The following is a 21188-nucleotide window of genomic DNA, read 5'->3' as shown; positions in this document are numbered from 1 at the left end:
TAAAAACAAGTTTCAGTAATTAGATGGCATCTTGAGGTGTTCTTTTGTTTTAATCTTTTCATTATTCACCTTTGATGTATCATATAGTCCTCAGTTTAAGTGTAAACTTAATTCTCTGTTTTTCTCATTGTATAGAATTAATCATTTCAGATTAATCTCAGATTAATTTATTTAAACAAATACATAATGGATAAATACATCTTAGGATCTTCATTTTAGATCACCATGTTATGTCCGCATTCAGGATGATTCTAAGTCATTCATTAATCACTGCTCATAACAACTTTAGCACTGGTTATAATACTGCTTATCAGAGAAGTTGTGGCAGCCAGCAATTATCAGAATTGTCTTTCAGACCTGTCAGTTTTCATGACTCTTTAGTGTCAAAGGGATCATTATCTATCACATTGAGTATACCCCCTTATAGCAGCATATATATCATATAGCATCAAACATCACATTGAGTAAACTGTTATAACAATGAAAAACAAAATACTACTAATTAGAAAGCCATTGAAATAGTAAATCCTGCTGGTCTGAAGATTCTAATTTTACTATGCATATTCATATGGACGTTTTGCAGAAAATAGTTAACGTAGCAGCCTGAAACTGCCATCCTTGGAAAGAGCCTGTTTCCAAGATTAGCCCTTGGCTGGCATCTGAAAAGTAAAATTCAGAAGATTTGCCTCCATTCTCTAACTGACAAGAGTAGCTTACTGTGCCTAAATTATTTGGGCAAAACAATATGGCTTATGCTGAAGACCTACTTTCCTTCATGGAATCTGGAATAGGCATATGTCCTAGGCATAGAACTAACTAGGACCAACTCCCAAATAAAAATGCTGGCACTAAGTCTCTAAATAAGCTTTCTTGGTAGACAACATTTCACATGTATTGTCCCAGTTTTTTGTCAGAGGAATTAAGTTTGTCCTGTGTGACGCTACTGGAAAAGAACCCTCGGAAGCTTATGATTTCCTCCAGACTTTGACACATGTGCTTTTTCCCTTTGCTGATTTTTTTGTGTGTTCTTCTGTTGCAATAAAATTTTATCCATGAGTAAAACTACATGTTGAATCCTGAGTCCTCCCAGCAAATTACCAAACCCAGGGGAGATCTTGGGGACCCCCAACATAGGTATTGTGGCTGTAGGTTAAATCATTTTGTGAATCTTTGAAAAATAAATATATAATGAATCTATTATGCTGTGTTTGTTATAGGAAACTAATAGTGAAATTAAATTTACCTTTCTTTCATTCTAGAGAGGTAACTGAAATTCATGATGTCACCAGAAAATCAGTCCCCCGAAATTCCGTAGAAAGTGCTGAGTACATTAAAGTCATAACTAGTTTATTAAATGCAAAAGACTTTCGTGATCGTATTAATGGAATTAAACAGCTTTTATCAGATACTGAAAATAATCAAGAGCTTGTTGTTGGAAATATTGTGAAGGTAAGAATTTGTCAAAATGAATTTTCATTTTCAATCTGTGGTATATAAAGTTCATTAGTTAAAAAATTGCCTTAGATCTTAGTACTTTAGACATATTATTTTAAAGTGTAAAACAAGAATGGATTGCTTAGGTTTTGCTATATTAAAAGCATTCTAGAATAATTCAAAGTAACTAGAAAAAATAAATAAGAAAACAGCCACTTATTTGTCTGAATCTTCCCACTAGATAGTAGCTCCTGGAAAGCACTGTACTCCCAGAGCTCTTGGAACCTGGCATTCAGTAAAAAATGCTGAGTGAAACAATACATATTTTAAAAACCAGGGCATTTAAGAGACTTGATACTCCTTAGAGATAGATGTTAAAGTTTTTCATATGTAGGTCAGAAATCTGTATGTTCTGATTTATATACCTACAAGATATGTAGGAAGACAAGCAATAGAAAGGGCGATAGTAATAAATGTTAGTGGTACCAGAGCATAGAGTATTTATGCTTTATCACAGTTTAGTTCAGTTAATTTGACTCATCATTTATTAATTAAATTCATTTAAAATGTGTATTATGTGCATTAATCTTGACAAATATACCATAACTGCTCTTTTAATGCCAGTGTGTTGCCTCTGTTATGACTAAAGATAAAAGTAGAAACTTTTTTAGGTAAGCTAAGGAAACTATGTTTATCACATGTATAGTGAGTCAGTCATCTGCTACTAAGCCAAATTTCCCAACTTTAATTTATTAGAATCTCTTTTGGAGTGATTTTTCAAGCCTTCTCTTTTTTCTCTAAGGATATTCAACTCTTGGATTTAATATCCAAATTTTAGAACATTCCTATTATCTAAGTTCAGGATAAAAAAAATGTGTGTGTGTTTTTAAACAGTACATTACTCCTTTAGTAGGATAATTATGAAATGCCAAAAGCAATTTAAATATAATAACTGTAAACATTGTTTCACTTTAAATAATCAATTTACTTACAGATTTTTGATGCTTTTAAATCTCGACTTCACGATTCCAATAGTAAAGTAAATCTGGTGGCTCTAGAAACAATGCACAAAATGATTCCTTTGCTTAGAGACAATTTATCTCCTATAATCAACATGCTAATTCCAGCAATAGTAGATAATAATCTGAATTCCAAGAATCCAGGCATCTATGCTGCTGCCACAAATGTTGTTCAGGCACTGATTCAGCATGTAGGTAAGAAATCTTACTTTGCTAATCAAATTATTTTGACTTCTCTTTCATATTTTCTGATTCTGTATAGAAGAATTTTTTGTAATGCTAAAATCCTGGCTATTCAATTTTTGTCATTTAATGTGATAACATTTTTAAAATTTTCTCAACAGTATTTTAAATTATTTGTAGTGATAAAATACTATCCCATTAAATTGACTTTCTGTTTCCTTATCTTTGACTTTTTCAATTTTTTTTCCTGCCTTAATCTCCCATTTCATATACACTCAGAATTGCTTATAGATTTAGATATAAAACTGAACAGTAAAACTTTTAGAAGATACTATATAAGAAAATCCTAAGGACCATAGTGCTTGGTGAAGAGTTGTTAACAGGACACTAAAAGTATGATCCATGAAGTCAATAAATTGGACTTGCTCAAATTAAAAACATTTGCTCTGCAAAAACCCTTTTGAGTGGTTAAAGAGACAAACTACAAACTGGGAGAAAATATTTGCAAACCACATGTCTACCAAAGAACTTAAATCAAGAATACATAAAGAACTCTCAAAACTCAGCATAAAAAATAATCCAGTTAGAAAATGGGCAGAAGACATGAAGATAACTTTCATTAAAGAGGATATATGGATGGCAAATAAAGCCTAGTCATTAGGAAAATTCAAGTACAAATTAAGATAATGATCACTAAACAAATGTATCAGTCTGTTCAGGCTACTACCAAACTTTCACAGACTGGATAGCTTAAAAACAACATTTATTTCTCATAATTCTGGAGGCTTGGAAGTTCAAGATCAAGGCAACGTCTGACAAGGTTTGTTGTCTGGTGAGAGTCCAATTCCTGTCTTCTGATTGTGTCCTCACATGGTAGAAGGGATCCTCCCTCTCTGGGGCCTCTTTTGTAAGGGAATTAATACCATTCATGGGGCTCTGCCTTAATGACCTAATTCCCTCCCACAGGCCTCACCTCCAAATACCATCACATTGGGGGTTGGGTTTCAACATATAAATTGGGGGAAAGGGGAGACAGAAACATTCAGTCTGTAAGTATTAGAACAGCTAAAATTAAAAATAGTGACACCACCAGATGCTAACAAGGTTGCCCAGAAATTGGATCTCTCATACATTGCTAGTAAGAATATAAATAAAATGGTATAGCCACTCTGGAAAATAGATTGGCAGTTTCTTAAAAAACTAAACATGCACTTACTGTATAACCCATCAGTTACATTCCTAGGCATTTATTCCAGAGAAATAAAACTTAACGTCCATGAAAAAAACCTGTACACAATTGTTCATACCACCTCTATTTGTAATAGTTAAAATCTGCACAACCTAGATGTAATTCAGTCGGTTAATGGTGAAAAAAACTGGTAAGTCCATTCTGTAGATTATTAGCTAGAAATAAAAAGGAACTAACTGATACATACAGCATTTGGATTGAGCTCAAGGATATTATGCTGAGTGAAAAAAGCCAGTCCCAAAAGATTACATGCTGTAGGATTCCATTTGTGTCACCTTCTCAAAATAACAGAATTAGAGAGATGGAAAACAGATCAGTGGTTGTCAGAGTTAAGGAGAAGGGGCTGGATATGACGTTAAAAGCTAGCATTAGGGAGATCTCTGTGGTGACCGAATAGTTCTGTACTATAATATTATAAGATGTAACCTTTGGGTAAAAGGTACACAGGACCCTTCTGTACTATCTTTGCAACTTCCTGTGACTCTTTAATTAATAAGGTTAAAAACTACCCCAAGAAAAATAATTATTTTGTTCTTTTCTTTTCATGTGTGTGTGTGTGTGTGTGTGTGTGTGTGTGTGTGTGTGTGTGAGAGAGAGAGAGAGAGAGAGAGAGAGAGAGAAACCTATATACTATCATTTAGAGTAAGATGCCTAGGAGCTTGGAATTCTTTTTCTTTTTTTATATTATGTGATAATTCCTTTAATATTCTGTGAAATATTCTTTATCTGTCATCTTCTGTAAGAATATTACTGTTAAGGTTTTATTTTAAATAGCGATTACACAGATTAAAAAATCTTTTATCACATTTACATTCATTTGCATGAATTTTTTTTCCTTTTGGTGCTATATAATGGAAGATAACTAAGATCTCATAACTCTTTAAACATGTCTCTTTGTTATTCTTTTTGTTTAGATAACTATTTACTCCTACAGCCATTTTGCACAAAAGCTCAGTTTTTAAATGGGAAGGCAAAACAGGATATGACTGAAAAACTTGCGGGTAAATATTTAAATTATTTCTAAAGAAATATTTTAACTAAGGATAAACTGATGGGCATTTCAGTTTAATTTTAGGTTAGCTACCAAATTCAATATTATTACCTAAGAAGTAGAAATAAATTGTATAATGATCCACAAGAGGACCTTTTAAGACTTTTACCCCAAAAATTTTCTTCAAAAGAATTTTAATCTTTTTTCCCATAGGTGTTTAGTCTTCCTGTTAGTAAAAATAATATGGGAAAAATAAAAAGATTATAATAAAATATTAGTATTCATAGAAAAATTTGTAATTAATGTGTTTGATAAAAGTTCTGTGGGTTTAAAATGTATGCATTTTTATTTAGCTACATTTTGAAAACATTGAGATAAACTTTGGGTTTGATTCCTGTCTTTACTACTTTTGCCTGAACTAATTGTCTCATGTGAATTCTAGTACTTAAAGATTCCAGTCTTTGGGAGGAAAGATTGTGACATTACATTTTTTTGAATGCCTAACATTTTAGGACAAATAGGAAAGAAGCTTTGTATATTTTACATGATTTTTAGTTAGTACTTTATTTAAAAGCTCACTGTTTACCATATATTTATGTTTCAGATATTGTTATGGAACTTTATCAAAGGAAGCCCCATGCCACAGAACAGAAAGTGTTGGTTGTTTTATGGCATCTCTTAGGGAACATGACAAACAGTGGCTCTCTGCCTGGAGCTGGAGGAAATATACGAACAGCCACAGCTAAATTATCAAAAGCACTTTTCTCACAGATGGGTCAGAATCTGTTAAATCAGGCTGCCTCTCAACCATCACATATCAAAAAGAGTTTAGAGGAATTGCTCAATATGACAATTTGAAATGAACTATGAATAATTAAATACAGTATGTTGAACAAAACTGTTTACATGATGACAAATAGAACTTTTATAAAGTTACATTTTCAGTGCCTGCACTACTCACCCAATAAATCAAATCAATAGCTATTTTTATTTGCAACCTGAGTACACTTATGTCCTATATCAACCCTACCACTTGAACCCATCACATAAAAACCTAAAATTAATGTAACTTAATATCCATTAAATCAGAGGCACATGGAATGAATCCAATTTTAATATTTTTGAGAAAAGTCCTCATTTGCACTATTCTATAGAAACCGCAATTTGTTGCCCTATATGTACAATTAGATTTGTAATTAAAAATATACTTTTTATTATGTAATCATGTTCTGCTACGTCTGATTACTCAGCCTTATCTTATGAATTGGAAGAAGAATCACTAACTATGTTATCATAAACTGATTCTGTGTGCTATTCGTGGAAAACATGTATTTCTGAAATCAGTCTGCTAATATGATTGTGCAGTATTAGCTTGCTTTTGCTGCTATGTTAATGTGCTATATTTCCTTACTATTTGGGTTAAATCATCTACATAATTGTGAAATTTATCAAGTTATAATAAAGTATGATGACCAAAGTTTTCAAAAACATTTAAATATTTTAAATGCACATTTAAGAAAATGTGTTGAATGTAATTTCCCTATTTTCGTGTGCAAACACTAAATTTTATTTATGTCATGACATTTATAAAGGTGTTATTTTGCTGCCCAGTTGTATAATTCTCAAAAATAGTGCCAGGTTTTCTATAGTTTTCTTAGAATTATTGAGTTACAAGTACTGTATACATCTTAAAAAAGAAAAGGAACATTATAAAATAAAAGGACTTATTTATGTAGATGTGTGAGAGGTGTCCTATTTTTCCAACTTCTCTATATGTTAAAATGGAAAAAAATACATATTTGTAACATTGACCTATAACTTTCACTTGACATACCTGATACAGTATTGACCTGTTTCTATTGACCTAACAATAGACCTGGGTTATAATTCTAGCTTTACAGGAAATTAGCTGTGTGATCTTGGACAAGTCACTTGCCAGGTGTAAGCCTCAGTTTTTCTCATCTCTAAAATGTGAGGGCTGGACTAGATGATTTTTAAAATTTCATTGTCTAAAATTCTATGATTCTATGTTGTTTACTCTGTGATGAGCTTTATTACAATTGTGAACTCTCCTCATTCTTTTTCACTTTCTGTGTCACTGACCATTTTTCTAATTTACTTGGCTGCATTTTAAATTGTGAATCTTTGTATTAATCTGTGACTTTGAAGGGGAAAGGGGGTTTTACCACCGTAAGCGGAAAGTAGACTTGGGATTCATTTTCTATTATATGCATTGTTTTATTGTTATATGTGTACTTTTAAAATACTTCATCTTTTCTTCTAAGTGTATTTTATTGTGCCCTTACAGTTTACGTTAAGTTGGCAAAAATTGTACTGCCACCTCAGGCTCCCAGGGCGGTGGCTTGACTACTGCCTCTGGCTCTTGTAGTTGGACTTGATGGAAGTGTCTTAACCTGGAACATGCGGTGAGATGTGATTCAAGGAACTTTGGTTTAGGGATTGGTTCTTCTCCTATGTTGCTTTCAGTGGTCGATGCTCAGCTCAGCTTTGGGGGCTCAGTCTTGAGTAAAGCAAGGGTCAATGGTCAGAACCTCCTCTGGGGTCAAGGATTAAGCTTTGAAGCTTAGGGGTTAATTTGAGGATGAAGATCAAGGGTTTTTACATGATTTGCAACTGGAGTTTGAAGGGTGGTATCCCAAGTCTAGCTTTGGTCTGCTTTCAGGCAGAACTTGGGCTTGGGGTCCTGGCTTAGCCAAGTCACACCCAACTCACACCTGGAGAACTCCTGGGAAGACAGCCTGGACCTCACTGCGGCCTGACCGACAGCTCCACGGATATGAGCTGTGACAGCCTCGTCAACAGCGATTACGAGACAGCACTAGTAGGGGACACAGATGGTGCGGGCTATACAAAGGGCAAAGGTGGGCTCCACCAAGACATGGAGGAGGGGTCTCCAGCAACAGCCCTGACTCAGTCCTTAGAGCCTGTGCTAGTGGAGGAGCCCCAGAGCCTACTGGATCATGGGACATCCTCCGGTCACCAAGGGGCCCAGGTGAGCAGGGCAGTGGGGTGGCCCTGGGGAGAAGGGTCTCCGGATGGGACAGAGACACACTTGGATCCTGCCACGATGTCAGCAAACAGAAGCTTCCCTGATCAGGTCAGTGTCCGGGCCCCAGAACCTGGACCTGGGATATTTGAACCACTGAGTCACTGAAACAACTTAAAGCAAATATGTTAACCTTTGCAGGAGTTTCCTTATTTGAGATACAGGAATAGATGAGAACAGTCCTGACCACATCGGATATTATTGAACTCTAAGGCATTTTGCCCAAGTATCAGCCTATAATAGTTGGGTGTCTAACATACTTAGTTAGCACATATTCTATATGGGGCTGCCCACATAGTGCCTTTCTGTGAATCTAACAGAGGCATCCCTTCCTCCAGACCCTCTCTAGGTAAATGTCACAATGTACAAATCTATCATGTTTCTGGTTAGAATGGTGTTCCCTGTGGTTGCTCAGTACCTGCTTATGGGACAGGCACTATTCTAAGTATTTTTCATATGCTGAACTGATTTATGAACAACCCTCTGAGGAATCTTACAGATGGGAAACCCAATTCTCCCTTTGCTGATGGGCTAGAGGATCTCAGCCTGTTTTTTCATTTCAAACAGGCTAAGTTGTAAACTTGTGAGGGAGCAAGAAGAAAGCCTATGGACAACACTGCCTGGGCACAGGTGGGGAGGGTTGTGGGGTAGTTAGTCATACTTTTGGGTTAGGTATTAGCCTCTTTTCTCCCTCTCCAAGGTGGACAGTCACCACTCCCAGAGTTAGTGACAAAAGGACAGCATGTGGTAAGAGCCCCCAGACTCCACATTGGCCCCCCTCAAGCCCTTGGCTGTCGGTCAGACTGCAGTGAGGTCCAGGTTGTCTTCCCAGGAGTTCTCTAGCTGCGAGGTGGGTGTGACTTGGCTAAGCCCGCACCCACCAGCCCAGGTACTGCCTGAAAGCAGACCAAAGCTAGACTTGGGATACCACCCTTCAAAACCTGGGGTTTAGGCTTTGGGGGTGAAGGGACCTGGAACTAAGCTATGCCTTCATTGTACTGCTAGCTTAGTGGGCAAGATAAAGCCAGAGAGAAATACTCCAAGCCCCCAGGTAGTCAGGGCCAAGGAAGTAGAAATCCTCCTGGGAGGATTGGGAAGGTGTCCTGAAGGATGAGGCACTGGAGTGGGACTTTGAAAGATATGTAGGAGTTGTTTTAACAGGGCCTGACCCCTAAAACCCAGTCTTAGTCATCTCTGTCGACATCCACTGTGCGTAGCATAGAGTCAGCCTTAATTAATGGTAGGTAAGTTCATGCCTTCTTCACCTATGGCCTCAATTTCCTGATTCCCAGGATATCTGAGCAGGAAGCACTGAGAGAAAAGTCTGCATGAGCCTGAGGTGTGCAGTCCTCTGACAAAGGAAGCTATGACAGGGCCCAGGTTGCTAGTTGGCCCATACTCCCTTTTCCTCCCTGGAGCTGGGGTGGTTTTCCACATAGAACATGGAATCCTGCCTCCCTCTGCTCGTCTTCAATAGAGTATTTTCACAGTGCTGGCTTCTTCTGGCTTCCAGGAAGGATAAGGGGCAGAGTCAGTTCCTGCCTTTCCTCTTTCAACCCCAGACCCCTATCTGAGTCTATGCCCATGCTAATAAGCATTTAATTTTTACTTCAGAAAATAACAGAGCCAAGAATCTTTGGGGCCCTACCAACCAAAATGGCGTTTCAGAGCCAGTGGGAGCTAAGGCACAGTAGTGGGGGAGGTGGCTGGTCGCAGGAGCCAGGGCTGCTTCTAGACTGTGAGCAGGAATTAGGGTGCTGCTGGTATTGTCTTGATGTGGACCTGCTGGGTGGTAGCAGAGGTGGGTGGCTCAAGGCAGGATTCAGCTGGTAGGAGAGCACCCCTCAGCCTACCCCTACCCCACACTGCCTGTGCATCTCAGTGGGCCTTGGTGAGCAGCTCAATGATGTAGGCATTCAGTGTGGTTACACTTTGCCTGTGAATTTCAATGATGCTATGCCCCATGAGGATGTCCCAGTACTTGGTGATGCCACCTGGAAGGAGACTGCAGAACTGGAGAGGACAGGAAAGCCTGTGCTGCTCAGTAGGTCATGCTTAGGGCTGCCAGCCCCAAACCCAGTCCCTGGGTGGGGCCTCACGATGCTATCCTCCACACAGAAGCCCAGCTGCTCACAGGTATGGGGCCAGTGGATGATGGCATGCTGACCAGCAGGCAATGGCCTATGCCAAAGGTCACCAATGTCTGCAACTTCACTTGTGCAGGATGGGAGCCATTGGCCTATCTGGGCCTGCAGGGTCCTGCTTGACCCTTTGACAAGCTGCAGTCTCCTCTGTGCCTTCATTTACTCGCCTGTAAAATGGAATTTGGAGTAAGGGCTCTCAATTCTGGAAGCCCCCTTGGAGATGTGGTTAAGAACACAGACAAGTCAGGTGTCCTCAAGGTGGGAGCTATGACCTCTCACCTCCCCAACCTCCCTGGGCCACAGTTTCCTCAAGGTCAAAGCAAGTTTCCAGCACTATTCACCAGGCAGGGTTACAAACACACAACAGCAAATGCTGTGTGGACTGTGTCAGACCTACCCTTCTGATCTGCCCAGGTTGCTCCCCACTTCTGGGCCTCAATTACCCCATCTGGGTGACAAAGGTCAAGACTCAAAGAAACACCTGCTGCCTAATGGCAAATGGGAAAAGCTGCCCAGCTTTGCAGCTGAGCACCTACATTCCAATCCTGCCGCCGCACCAGGTCACTCTGGATGTGCAATTTTGCCTCTCTGAGCCTTGGTTTTCCTGAGCCCAGTGGGTTGGCCTTAAAGCTCTACATTGTCCCTTGCATACTGGCCAGGGAAAGGACTTCTGTGACCTCAGACTCTCCTTCCTGGCAACATGGAGGAGATATGCCTGCCACCTGGGGGCCTTGGGCCAACCTGGGGGCACTCATTGTGGGAGCACTCCAGGTGGCCAGGAGCAACCCCACCAGGCTGGTCCTGTTGATGGCGGTAAGGCAGTCCCCAGTGCTGAGGGCCCTCAAGGGCTTGGCCACCTCCTTGCAGCAGGTTGGCAATGATGGCCATGGGCAGCAAGGAGCTCCAGCACAACTCCACTAGAGCTACTACCAGGCCCTTGCCCTGGTGCTTCTCTGTGCATACCTGGGAGGGGACACAGCCAGGTCAAGAAACCCTGTTTCTAAAACCAGCAACACTGTAAGAACTATAGTTAACCACACTCGATCTAGAGCCAGTCAGCTCTGCCCACTGTTCTAGAATTCTCCTCTATCAGCCCAGGACCATAGACAACTCTACTCCACAGTCATAGAACTGCCCAATCTGAGTAAAAAGAGACAACTGTCCATGTTCCTAAAACTCGCACACTGTCCAAACCTGATAGCTTCAATCCATGATTCCAGAACTCCCTTATAGGTCTTAAACCACAGAATTCTGTCAGGGGTTTTCTATAAACCTGTATCACTCCAAAGACACAGACTTTTCTAGTCTGTGATTCCAGAACTTCTTAATTATAATGGCATCATCTCTTCCTATGGTTCTGGAACATCCTCAAATAGTTGGAGACCTCAGAGGCATACAGTGGTTCTAAGACTATCTGAACTCTCCATAAACAAACAACTCTGCTCATGGTTCTAGAATTTCCCCAGCCCAGCCCAGCCCAGAACACAGAGCTTTACCCTTATGGCTCTAGAATTCCATGAGTAATGTAGAACCAGACAGTTCTGCTAGTAATTTTAGAATGTTTTAACCAGAAGCTATTGTCTTTTGGTTTAGAACTACAGGTTAAAGCACACACGTCTCACATATTTCTATTGGATAGCACTGTTCTAGAACTTTCTGACTCTAGAATCAGATGCCCCTACCCATTTGTTGGTCTAGAACTGTAACACCTTTTACTGCTCTACAACTGTAACTAAACTTTATCTGCTCCACAGTTCTAGACCTCCCCAGTCTGAGGAGAACCAGACAGCTCTGTTTATCATTCCAGAACCCTCTCACCAGTCCAGTTTCCTTTAACTTAGAACCACAGGAAAAACACCTGTGGAGTGTTTTGGAGTTTTTGGAGTTCTCCAGGTGAGTCATACTCCACCCACAATTTCAGCACATTCTTGAAACTACAAATCAAAATCAGCTCTCCTTCCCACAACCATAGAGCTTGCTAATCTATAGCCTCAGGTAGTTTCGGGGAAATTTCTAGGACATTCCAGATATCCATAACTGGTGCTCTCTATGCCTTAAGGACAGAGATTGGCAAGCTTTATGCAAAGGTCTAAATAGTGAATATTTTTGTCTCTGTGGACCACATGGTCTCTTTTGCAACTATTCAACCCCACCATCATACCATAAAAGCTATCACAGACAAAATGTAAATGAGTGGGCATGATTATGACCCACCAACACTTTATTTTTGGACACTGAAGTTTGAATTGCATGTCATTTCCACATACCAACTATTCTTTCAATATATTTTTATAACCACATAAAAATGAAAAAGCCATTTTTGGCTCAAAAGACATACCAGAACAGTATTTTGGTCCATAGATGGTAATTTGCCAACACCTGCTCTAGAAACCAGTACTACAATTGCCAAGACTGCCCTACCACACCCTACTTATTCTAGAACATTCTCAAGGTTGTCTCTCCTCCCCCACAATCTACACAAACCCAAGCTCAGAGCCCTCTCTAGAAATATCTCTTTACCTGCAAACTTTTGTGCCAGACTTTGGGAGACTGATTCCAGTGTTTCTGAAACACCTAAGTCCCTGTGGCCAGGGTGAGCAAAAACACTCACCCTCCTGGCAGGCACGGTCTGAGGCCAGGGTCTCAATGCTATGGAAAAAAATAGTAGATGAGCAGAATTGAGTTCCCCAGCTTGGCTCCAAGCAACAGAGGAGGCCTCGGGATATGTGCAAGCTCTACCTGCGCACTGGCTTGCAGTTCTTCAGGAGCAACCAGAGGTACATCTTCAGCCAGGGTTCCCAGGACTGCTTGAGCTCCCACTGCCTCCCCACTTGGCAGGGGCTCCCTCTGCCTATTTATTGGCCCAGTATCCCAGTCTGGGACCTCAGGGGGCTGTAACAGATGAGGGGCAGGGTCAAAAGTCTCATCAGGGAGTCCTGGCTGACTGCAGCAAACAAGAACCCAAGGGCATCGGTGATGTTGTGAGTCTGATGTTAAATTGGGATTATGTATACGAAAACATTTGTAAACCTCAAGTTCTCTACAAAGCTAACTTATTCCCAGCCTCAAATTAAGATGAAGAAAGATGAGCAGAAATCCTATGGAAAACTTTATTGCTAGGATAAGATAAACCTATTTATTTCATTGCTAGTTAGGAGGTTGAATATGTCAAGCAAAGGCAAAATCAATTAAGTACTGTTTTATCATTAATAATTTATAGTATTATAATGTATACTGTAGAAGGGAACTTAAACTCATAATTCATACTTAAACACTTCTCTGGGAAGAACAATGCTATACACAGAGATTTAAAGGCATCACTGTAAATTGCTAATTAGGCAAAGTAGTCGTTTTCTTTTAATACTGGAGCATGGAATGTGTGAGATAACATGTAAAATGAAGACAGAATGGTCTGGTAGTACCAACTTATGACCAATCTTGAATGGCATTTTTCACGACTATGTCTAAAGTAGTACCTTGGCCTGTACCAGCTGCTAAATAAATAGTGCTTTAATGATGTGTAAGTTTGAAATTTATTCTGGAGATAGGAAGTGATATTTTCAAGGGTGGAAGTGGTGTACTTAAAAAAGTTAACCTATGGTAGCTGACGTAGTTGGATGGAATGGGGAAAAGATATAAGCAAGGAAGTCAGTTTGAAAGCACTGACCCAAAGCCCACCTTTGGCAAAGGGATTTCATCAATTGTATCAGCCTCGTGGACTGATACTGTCTGCCCATGCAATGTGTTGAAAAAGATTGTGAGATTACATCAGCTTTCAATGGGACAGAGTGTAATGATCTACTACCCAGGACTTAGAGCCAGACTCTAAGGTAAATGTCTAAACTATAGTAGAAGCAGTGACAATTGAAAGAATCTAAAAGGTGTTCTGATGGCAAAATTGACCGACTTGATGATACACTTAGATATGAGGATAAAGGAGTTAAGAGTTAATACAGGTAACTCTAGTGTTTCTCCAGAAGCTTTGATTTTTACTTAGGAAAAAAGGCCCTTCCTGAGTACCTACATTTCATCCGTCACCCTTAGATTCAAGGGAGGCTTAGAAATTGAGCATTTTATTTCCTAGGCTAAATAGCAGAGGAAGATAATAGAGAAGGTAGTGAAAATGGATATGATTGAGAGCCAATTTACAATATCTGCCATATTCTATTAGGCCCCCCTAAGAATTAGTTCAACACCAGTGTCTAATAAATTCTGAAAAGTCAGCACATTTTTCCCAGTGTGAAGTTACCTTGATAAGTAGCCATAGGTCTATTTGGGGGAATAAGAAGAATATTCATAATGATAGTATAGAATTCCTTAAGAATTCTTTAAGGTTAGTTGCCCTCCTCTTATTTCAAGGGGACCTGGGACCTAAGTGAGGGACTGTAGTTCCCTTCACTGGTCTAGTGGTTTTCTGTTTTTTGTTTTTTTAATACAAAACAACTAAAATCATAACATTTTGCACATCTGTTTTGGTTCCATGACCAATTAGATACTGCTAAATATCCGTGCTGGTCAGACCATTCAATTACTCCAAGGCTGTGCTCCTATTACCCTAACCATGCCTCTTTGTCTCTGATAATTGAATTCTCTTCCATCTAGGAATCTTTTGTATCACCTTTGAAATCATGGCACTAACATGAACTGAACACTCTACTGTAGCATCCCCAGCCAAAGAGAACAACCACTATACAGATCTTCCTTGACTTCTGATGCTGTTACATCCTGATAAGTCCATTTCAAAGTGAAAATTTCATAAGTCAAAAATGCATTTAATACACCTAACCTACCAAACATCATAGTTTAGCTTAGATTGCCTTAAACATGCTCAGGACACTTACATTATCCTACATTTGGGCAAAATAATCTAGCACAAAGTCTGTTTTATAAGAAAGTGTTGAACATCTCATGTAATTTATTGAAATCTGTACTGAAAGTGAAAAACAGACTGGTGGTTAAGTGCATGGGTTGTTTGCCCTCATGATCATGTGGCTGACTGGGAGCTGTGGCTCATGTCAGCTGCCCAGTAACACAAGAGAATTTTATGCCATGATTCACTAGCCTAGGAAGTGATCAAAATTCAGTCTGTTTTCAACTGAATGCATATCACTTTTGCACCATCACGAAGTTGAAAAATTGTCAGTCAAACCATCATTAAGTAAGGGAACATCTGTAATACACTTCAAAGGTGCTGACTCTCCCTTCACCTGTGTATTTCTTGGGGAAGGGACAAATTCTTGGTGAAGGGACTGTTACCTGGAACTGTTAGGATACATAGTTATAGGTGAGTGTGAAGTTATTCATGAAGAGTTCGCTCTGACTTCCCTACTAAACAACTATTAGAAACATTCCTGGCCACTTAAGTGAGAACATTGAATTGACATATTTATATGTGTATATATCAATATATGATTGTATTATAAGTACATGTTAGATATATTTAATCTAACCTAAAATGATTTCCTCCTCAGTTTAGCACTCAGAATGAAATTCCTCATATTCTCCATATTTTTGTCAACATTAATTTGTAAAGTTTCAACTGTCTTGCTATACATCTTGCTATACACTTTTGACATTACATGAGCCCCCAGAATATGCTTGAATTGGATTCTGTTAAAAGTTTTTAAAAATTATAAGTGTTGGAAATAGGGAATGAGGAAAATTGGCCTCCTTATGCAAGGTGAGGTCTCCACAGATTTTCAAATAAGGCAGGAACAGTCTCTTCAGACAGGTGAGGAGAGGCTTCTTTTGTTTGGTGAGTGAGGCTCAGTGAGAGGTTATGAGTTCAGGGTACTCTGGGCTATCGAAATTCTGTCATGTTCTCATTCCATTTCTCTGGTTCTGCTCTTTCCTGAACAATGCCTTAATCTTTATGAAAGAGTTCTGACAAGACTACGAATTCAACTATTCAACTGATGTTGTAATTTGGCAACATGTAGGTCCAAATTCTGAGTGTGTTAGGCATTGCCATGGCTACAAATAAGAAATTCTTTTGGTACCGTCATAGATAGTCCTTGACTTTTGGTCCTTGCTTTAAGTTAAGAATTTAGAAATCTGACCTTGTCATTTTCTTTTTGTTGTCTGGTTTAGTATAAATAACCACTTCACCCCATACTTCTGCCTAAAGCTTTGCCTTCCATGGGCGTGTCATCCTAGGCTACAGTTAGTCATTTTATACTATATGTATAACGTATGTGCTGTGTTCCCTAAGCACTAGAAGGATGACTTCAAGCATTAGCTGGATTTTTACTGACCCTGGCCTGGTTAGGACCAATCCAACTTCTTTTCATTTCCCTGAGGGTCTGTTATCTACAGCTACTCTTGTACTCATTTCTGTTATCAATTATGACTGTTAATTATTAGCAAATATTTATGTATTCTCTCCAATTTAAACCAAAGGTAGGAGTATAAAAAAGTGTCTGGTATTTACACAGAGTTTTATGAGGGCAGAAGGCTAGCTAGCCAGTAAAAACATCTGAATTACACTGCAAAGCCAGTCTGGAGGGTACTTCTGCTAGCTTTACAGAGGTGAACAACCACAGTACAATGACTGATAACAGCACTCCCACATTGGATGCTGGCCCTAAACTGCTGCCACTGGTGGCTCTGGAAAACAGCTGCTGCCTTTGCATAAACCATTACCAGAAAAGGCTAAGTATCTTCATGAATGAGTTTCTGATTCCACTATGGGATAAGTAGCCTTGTCAGGAAAGCGCAAGTCATGTGCTTCTCTTTATATCTCTACAGAGTGTGTGGGTGGGTGGGTGGAATGGAAAGGTAGCCAAGAAAGTAAGTATCTGGTAATTTCAGCTTCTACAGTGTGATTTAAGTTCTCAGATACAATTCAGAAGGAGGAGATGTCTCAAGCAGAGGGAGGGTTTTCGCATGCTCTAACAAAAATATCCAGTGTACAAGGCAGGGGCATATGGAAAGTAATGGAATCAATTGGGAGCATGAAGGTTAATAAAGGGAATATCTCACTGATATGGCATCAGGAGGCCTTCAGGGAAGCTCTCACTCCCACCACTCCTCATAAATCTGGGACTCCACCAGAAGAGGTGGATGCCATACTGATTTAGCTGCTTTACTTCCCAGAAGGAAGAAGACAGATTTCTATCTTCTGCCTCCCTGCAACAGCCCAGTCAATGAGACACTGTCACAACTCAGCCAATGAGAAGCCACAACACATGGGACTCCAAGTTTACTCCAATGGACATTTAGCCCTGGCAACGTAGCCATTTTCCTCTATCAAAGAGAGTTTCTCTCTTTTGTTTCCAGGTATGCCTCTGGTTTTGCTGTGGCTTACATGTCCTGAATTGCAATTCTCTGTTCTTCCCCAGTAAACCTACTTTTTTGCTGGTAAAATAAGTGACTTTATTTTTAAGGTTAACAGGAGAAAACACTCTGCATTTAATTTCACATTTATGTTGGTTAGGTTTTCTGTTAGTCTGGGTCCTCCAAAAAGCAATGTCATAATGGCAAGATTTTTATGGAAGAAAATGCCTACGAGGGAAAACTGGGAGTCAGAGAAAGCTGAGAGAGCCTTTAGACAGTGATAGAGATCTTCCCGATGACATAGGAGACAGAGAAGAGAAGAAACTTTGGGCAAGGCTGACTGGAACTGGGAGTCATCAAGCCACAGTTGTCTATCAGAGGAATCTCACATCTCTCGGGAATAAGCCTGACCGAGTACCTGTCATGTTTTGTCAATGGCTTAGAGCAGCTGATAGGAAGATGGCAATGGTACAAATGTGGTGCGAGGTTTCAAATAATAGAACTGGAGCCACGTATCAGTTATGCTTCCTGTATTAGTTTATTTGAGAGGTGCATTTCCATGGCCACTGCAGGTTTCATCCTACATATGTGTAGCACCACTAACTAAATATGAATCATTTATAAGGGTTAAAAAATATATCCTCATGACAAAGTTTGAACCATGGTGAGACTGCTTGGCAAAAATGTGGACCTGTAGTGTTAACACTCTTCATTTCTAATACTGTTAATTTGTGGATCATTCAGTCTTTAAATAATGTACATATTTTATTTTTTAAATATACCCTCTTATCTTCTTTCCTAAGCTATCTGAACATATGAGGGCATCACTGTGCCATTGATGCAAGGGAAGAAAAGAAGTTCTCATTTCTACAGACCCTTACTGGTCTCAGGTTCAGTGTGAATGGACTAGACTACTCCATGGATTGAGCCACTGATCCCTTCTAGCCTTTTTGGTTTGAATTGCTGGTGCTCACTGCCAGAATCCATGCCCTGGCCATTTGCCTTTGGTCATGAAATCTCTGCTTGAGGTGACCCGTTTATCCTGACCCCCTTTGTTATCTCAGGATCCCCCTTTATTACTTCAGTGGCCATAGGAGAACCTGAAAATCCTTTTTAAAGCATAAGCAGACTATGGAGAGAAGTAGCTGTGCGTCAAACTCAGGCATTTAACCCCAAATAATTGTTTCCTTCTAGCAGAAATCTTGAGACTTGCTCAATCTAAGGCCAATTACAGACAGAGTTTCATAGCTTTGTGGCAAGAGAACACAAAGGCATGGAATATGGAAATTGGGGGAAAAAGGAATTAGAGATTAAAATGCAAATCTCTTTCTTCCATTTTGACATTTCTACAACTGGGAAAACATTATAAAAATTAATAATTTAATACATTACCCAGAATTAGGAGCAACATGGGATGCAAATAAACAATTCTTAGGAAGACTGAACTAAGGAGATACCATTGGAACCAAATCTTAAAGATCAGGTAATAGTAGAAAGGAACCAGCTACATATTGTGTTTGGATTTAAATTTTCTACAGCCATGGTTTTTATTTTGCTTTCTTTACTAGTAATAAATTATGCTAATTACAGGAGTCCAAATGTTTTTAATACAAGACCCACCACAATTTATTTGGTGATAGATTTATTTATAATGTAAATGAACAAATTCCATTCCCTAGAGCAGATAGGGTCTGTAAATTAAATGAGCTATGTGATGTTTTATGTACTTTTTCATTGCGTGTTACATTTTGAAGAGAATAAATAGGAACCTTTTACTGAATAGCCTAAAGAAGTGATTAAGCACTGGGTATCATGAGAACCATTTTGCTCTTTTATCAATCAGGATCCCAGAAGGAAATAGATGACATATCAACAACAAGGTAATTTCAGAAGTGGTTGTTAAGGAACTATTTACAATGGCAGGGTTTAGGGAAATCTGAAGCCTGGAAGAAGAGAGTGATATGGAGAAAGCCACCTTTATCAGAGCTGAGAGCCCCGCATGGAGAGAGCTGGGAGAATAAACACTCTGACCTTGCTCTTTCCTTCTATTCTACCAGGACTCTTTGTGGCCAAATCCAGGTAGAAACCAAGAAGCAAGAAGACCCATTGATATAGCTCATGAGGGTAAATCTCCAGAGAATGGAACAGGTGGAGAAGGGTAGACAGTTGATATGGATGAGGCAAATGGAAGAAATCCATTTATAAATCCATTATACATTAATAAACAACATCTTTTCCCACCTAATTTCTTCATTCTGAGATCATCTGACTTTAAGTACTATATTTTAGAACTTATTACCCGCTAAACTACAGTATTTGATACCTCCTTTTCTTCCTGAAGCTTTAAATTGTGACAATTTCTTTTAAAGTCAACTAAGTCTAAATTAATTTAAAAAATAATTTGTATTTTCATGAGTGGGAAGAGCATTCTAGGGAGAGGGAAAAGCACACTGAAAGGTTTAGACAAATAATAGGGACATAACAGACCCATAAAAGGGAACAAACTAAATTTTGTGGAGTTATGGGGAGACAGAAACCAGTAAAAAGGCTGGCATGGTTATGAAGGACTGCATTTTTAACTGGAAAACATTTAGGTTTTTCCTATAAGCAGTAGGAAAAGCTGGTGGAGTTTTTTAAGCAGAAGAGATGGAGCAATAATACTGGCTTGAAAGGTAAGATACAGAATACTAGGTAAGGGGAAACAATGAATCTTCAGATGGCTTCTGGTTTTTGTAAAATGGCTGTTAGAGGCGGATGTAATCTTGGAACTAGTCTTATTTACTGATGAAGAATTTGCAACCACTTTAGAAAAGGCTGAAAGAACCAGAAAAAGGAGTGAAGGCAGAGGCATTTAGAGCCACTGAATGACAATGCCTGTGAAAAACTCCGCCTGCCTTCCCAATGTCTTACTACCTTAATTGCTCCATCCCACAGTCAACATCTGTAAACTGTTGGCTAATCCAGTAAAAAGCATGATGGCATTTTTAGGTAATCCAAAAATTTAGCTTGAAGGGTAGAAGAGGCAACGCAAAGGGTTAGCTGCAATTAGATGCGGTTCAGCGCAAGTGAAAGGCACACACTAAGACTGATTTTGATAATTGGAAACAAAGGTGCTGTTGCGGTGATTTATGATTAACAGGGTTGCATCTTGCAACCTTAAAACATCATCTTGCGAAGAAATACTTCTGGATGCACAGATTTTAAGGAGGAAGCTGCAGCCCAGCTGTAATACTACTTACTGAACCTTTAACAAGAGATTGCTTGGTAAGTGGTGGATGAATTCAGGAACCTAGCAACAGAAACAGGAGAGAAGCCTGATCTGAAATTTTTTTTTTCTAAAGTCAGGATGGGAGTGCAACTGAAGTGGACTGCTAAGACTGTCAACAAATGCGGCCTCCATCTGACCGGAGGATTTGCATATCCCTTTAATAATCATTCCTCAAGTCCCCGACTACATATTGTTTCCTCTTCTGGAAACCTCAGTGGACCCAGAGTCCATACCATCTTGAACCTTGGGGGTATAAGGTTGAATTTTAGGTAGAGAGGTGAAGCTTGGATGACTGTCGGGAAAACCTTAAATCTGCCCAAAGAGAATGACAATATTTTTTTAAGGGGGCAGGGTGGACAGGGTGCTGTCCGTGTTTAAACCAGGGACTGACAGGCCCTCAACACAGAAGACGAGATCTGGAAGCCGACAGGGAGGAGAGAAGACTATGCTGGAGCAGCAGCCCCGCCTTCGGCGGCGGCGGGCGCGGCCTCCTAGAATCAGCGGAGGGCGAGGCCTGCGCGCAGCGCAACCACGTGACTCTTTAGCCTCCGGGGGCAT

The 21188-nt window shown here is 39.6% G+C and overlaps 1 protein-coding gene across 3 annotated transcripts in view; it reads left to right on the top strand.

Moving 5' to 3' along the window:
- Nucleotides 1-6611, top strand: part of TOGARAM1 (TOG array regulator of axonemal microtubules 1) — a 77465-nt gene extending 70854 nt beyond the window's left edge. For all 3 annotated transcript variants that reach the window (XM_017670257.3, XM_017670256.3, XM_017670255.3), the window contains 4 exons: nucleotides 1260-1449; nucleotides 2429-2648; nucleotides 4800-4886; nucleotides 5481-6611. In XM_017670257.3, coding sequence (XP_017525746.3) covers nucleotides 1260-1449; nucleotides 2429-2648; nucleotides 4800-4886; nucleotides 5481-5734 — 751 coding nt within the window. In that variant the 3' untranslated portion in view covers nucleotides 5735-6611. The remainder of the gene's footprint in view (nucleotides 1-1259; nucleotides 1450-2428; nucleotides 2649-4799; nucleotides 4887-5480) is intronic.
- The last annotated feature ends 14577 nt before the right edge of the window (nucleotides 6612-21188 follow it).

The sequence above is a fragment of the Manis javanica genome, chromosome 8, assembly GCF_040802235.1.
Source record: "Manis javanica isolate MJ-LG chromosome 8, MJ_LKY, whole genome shotgun sequence".
NCBI lineage: Eukaryota > Metazoa > Chordata > Mammalia > Pholidota > Manidae > Manis > Manis javanica.
This window is presented reverse-complemented; position numbering and strand designations above follow the sequence as displayed.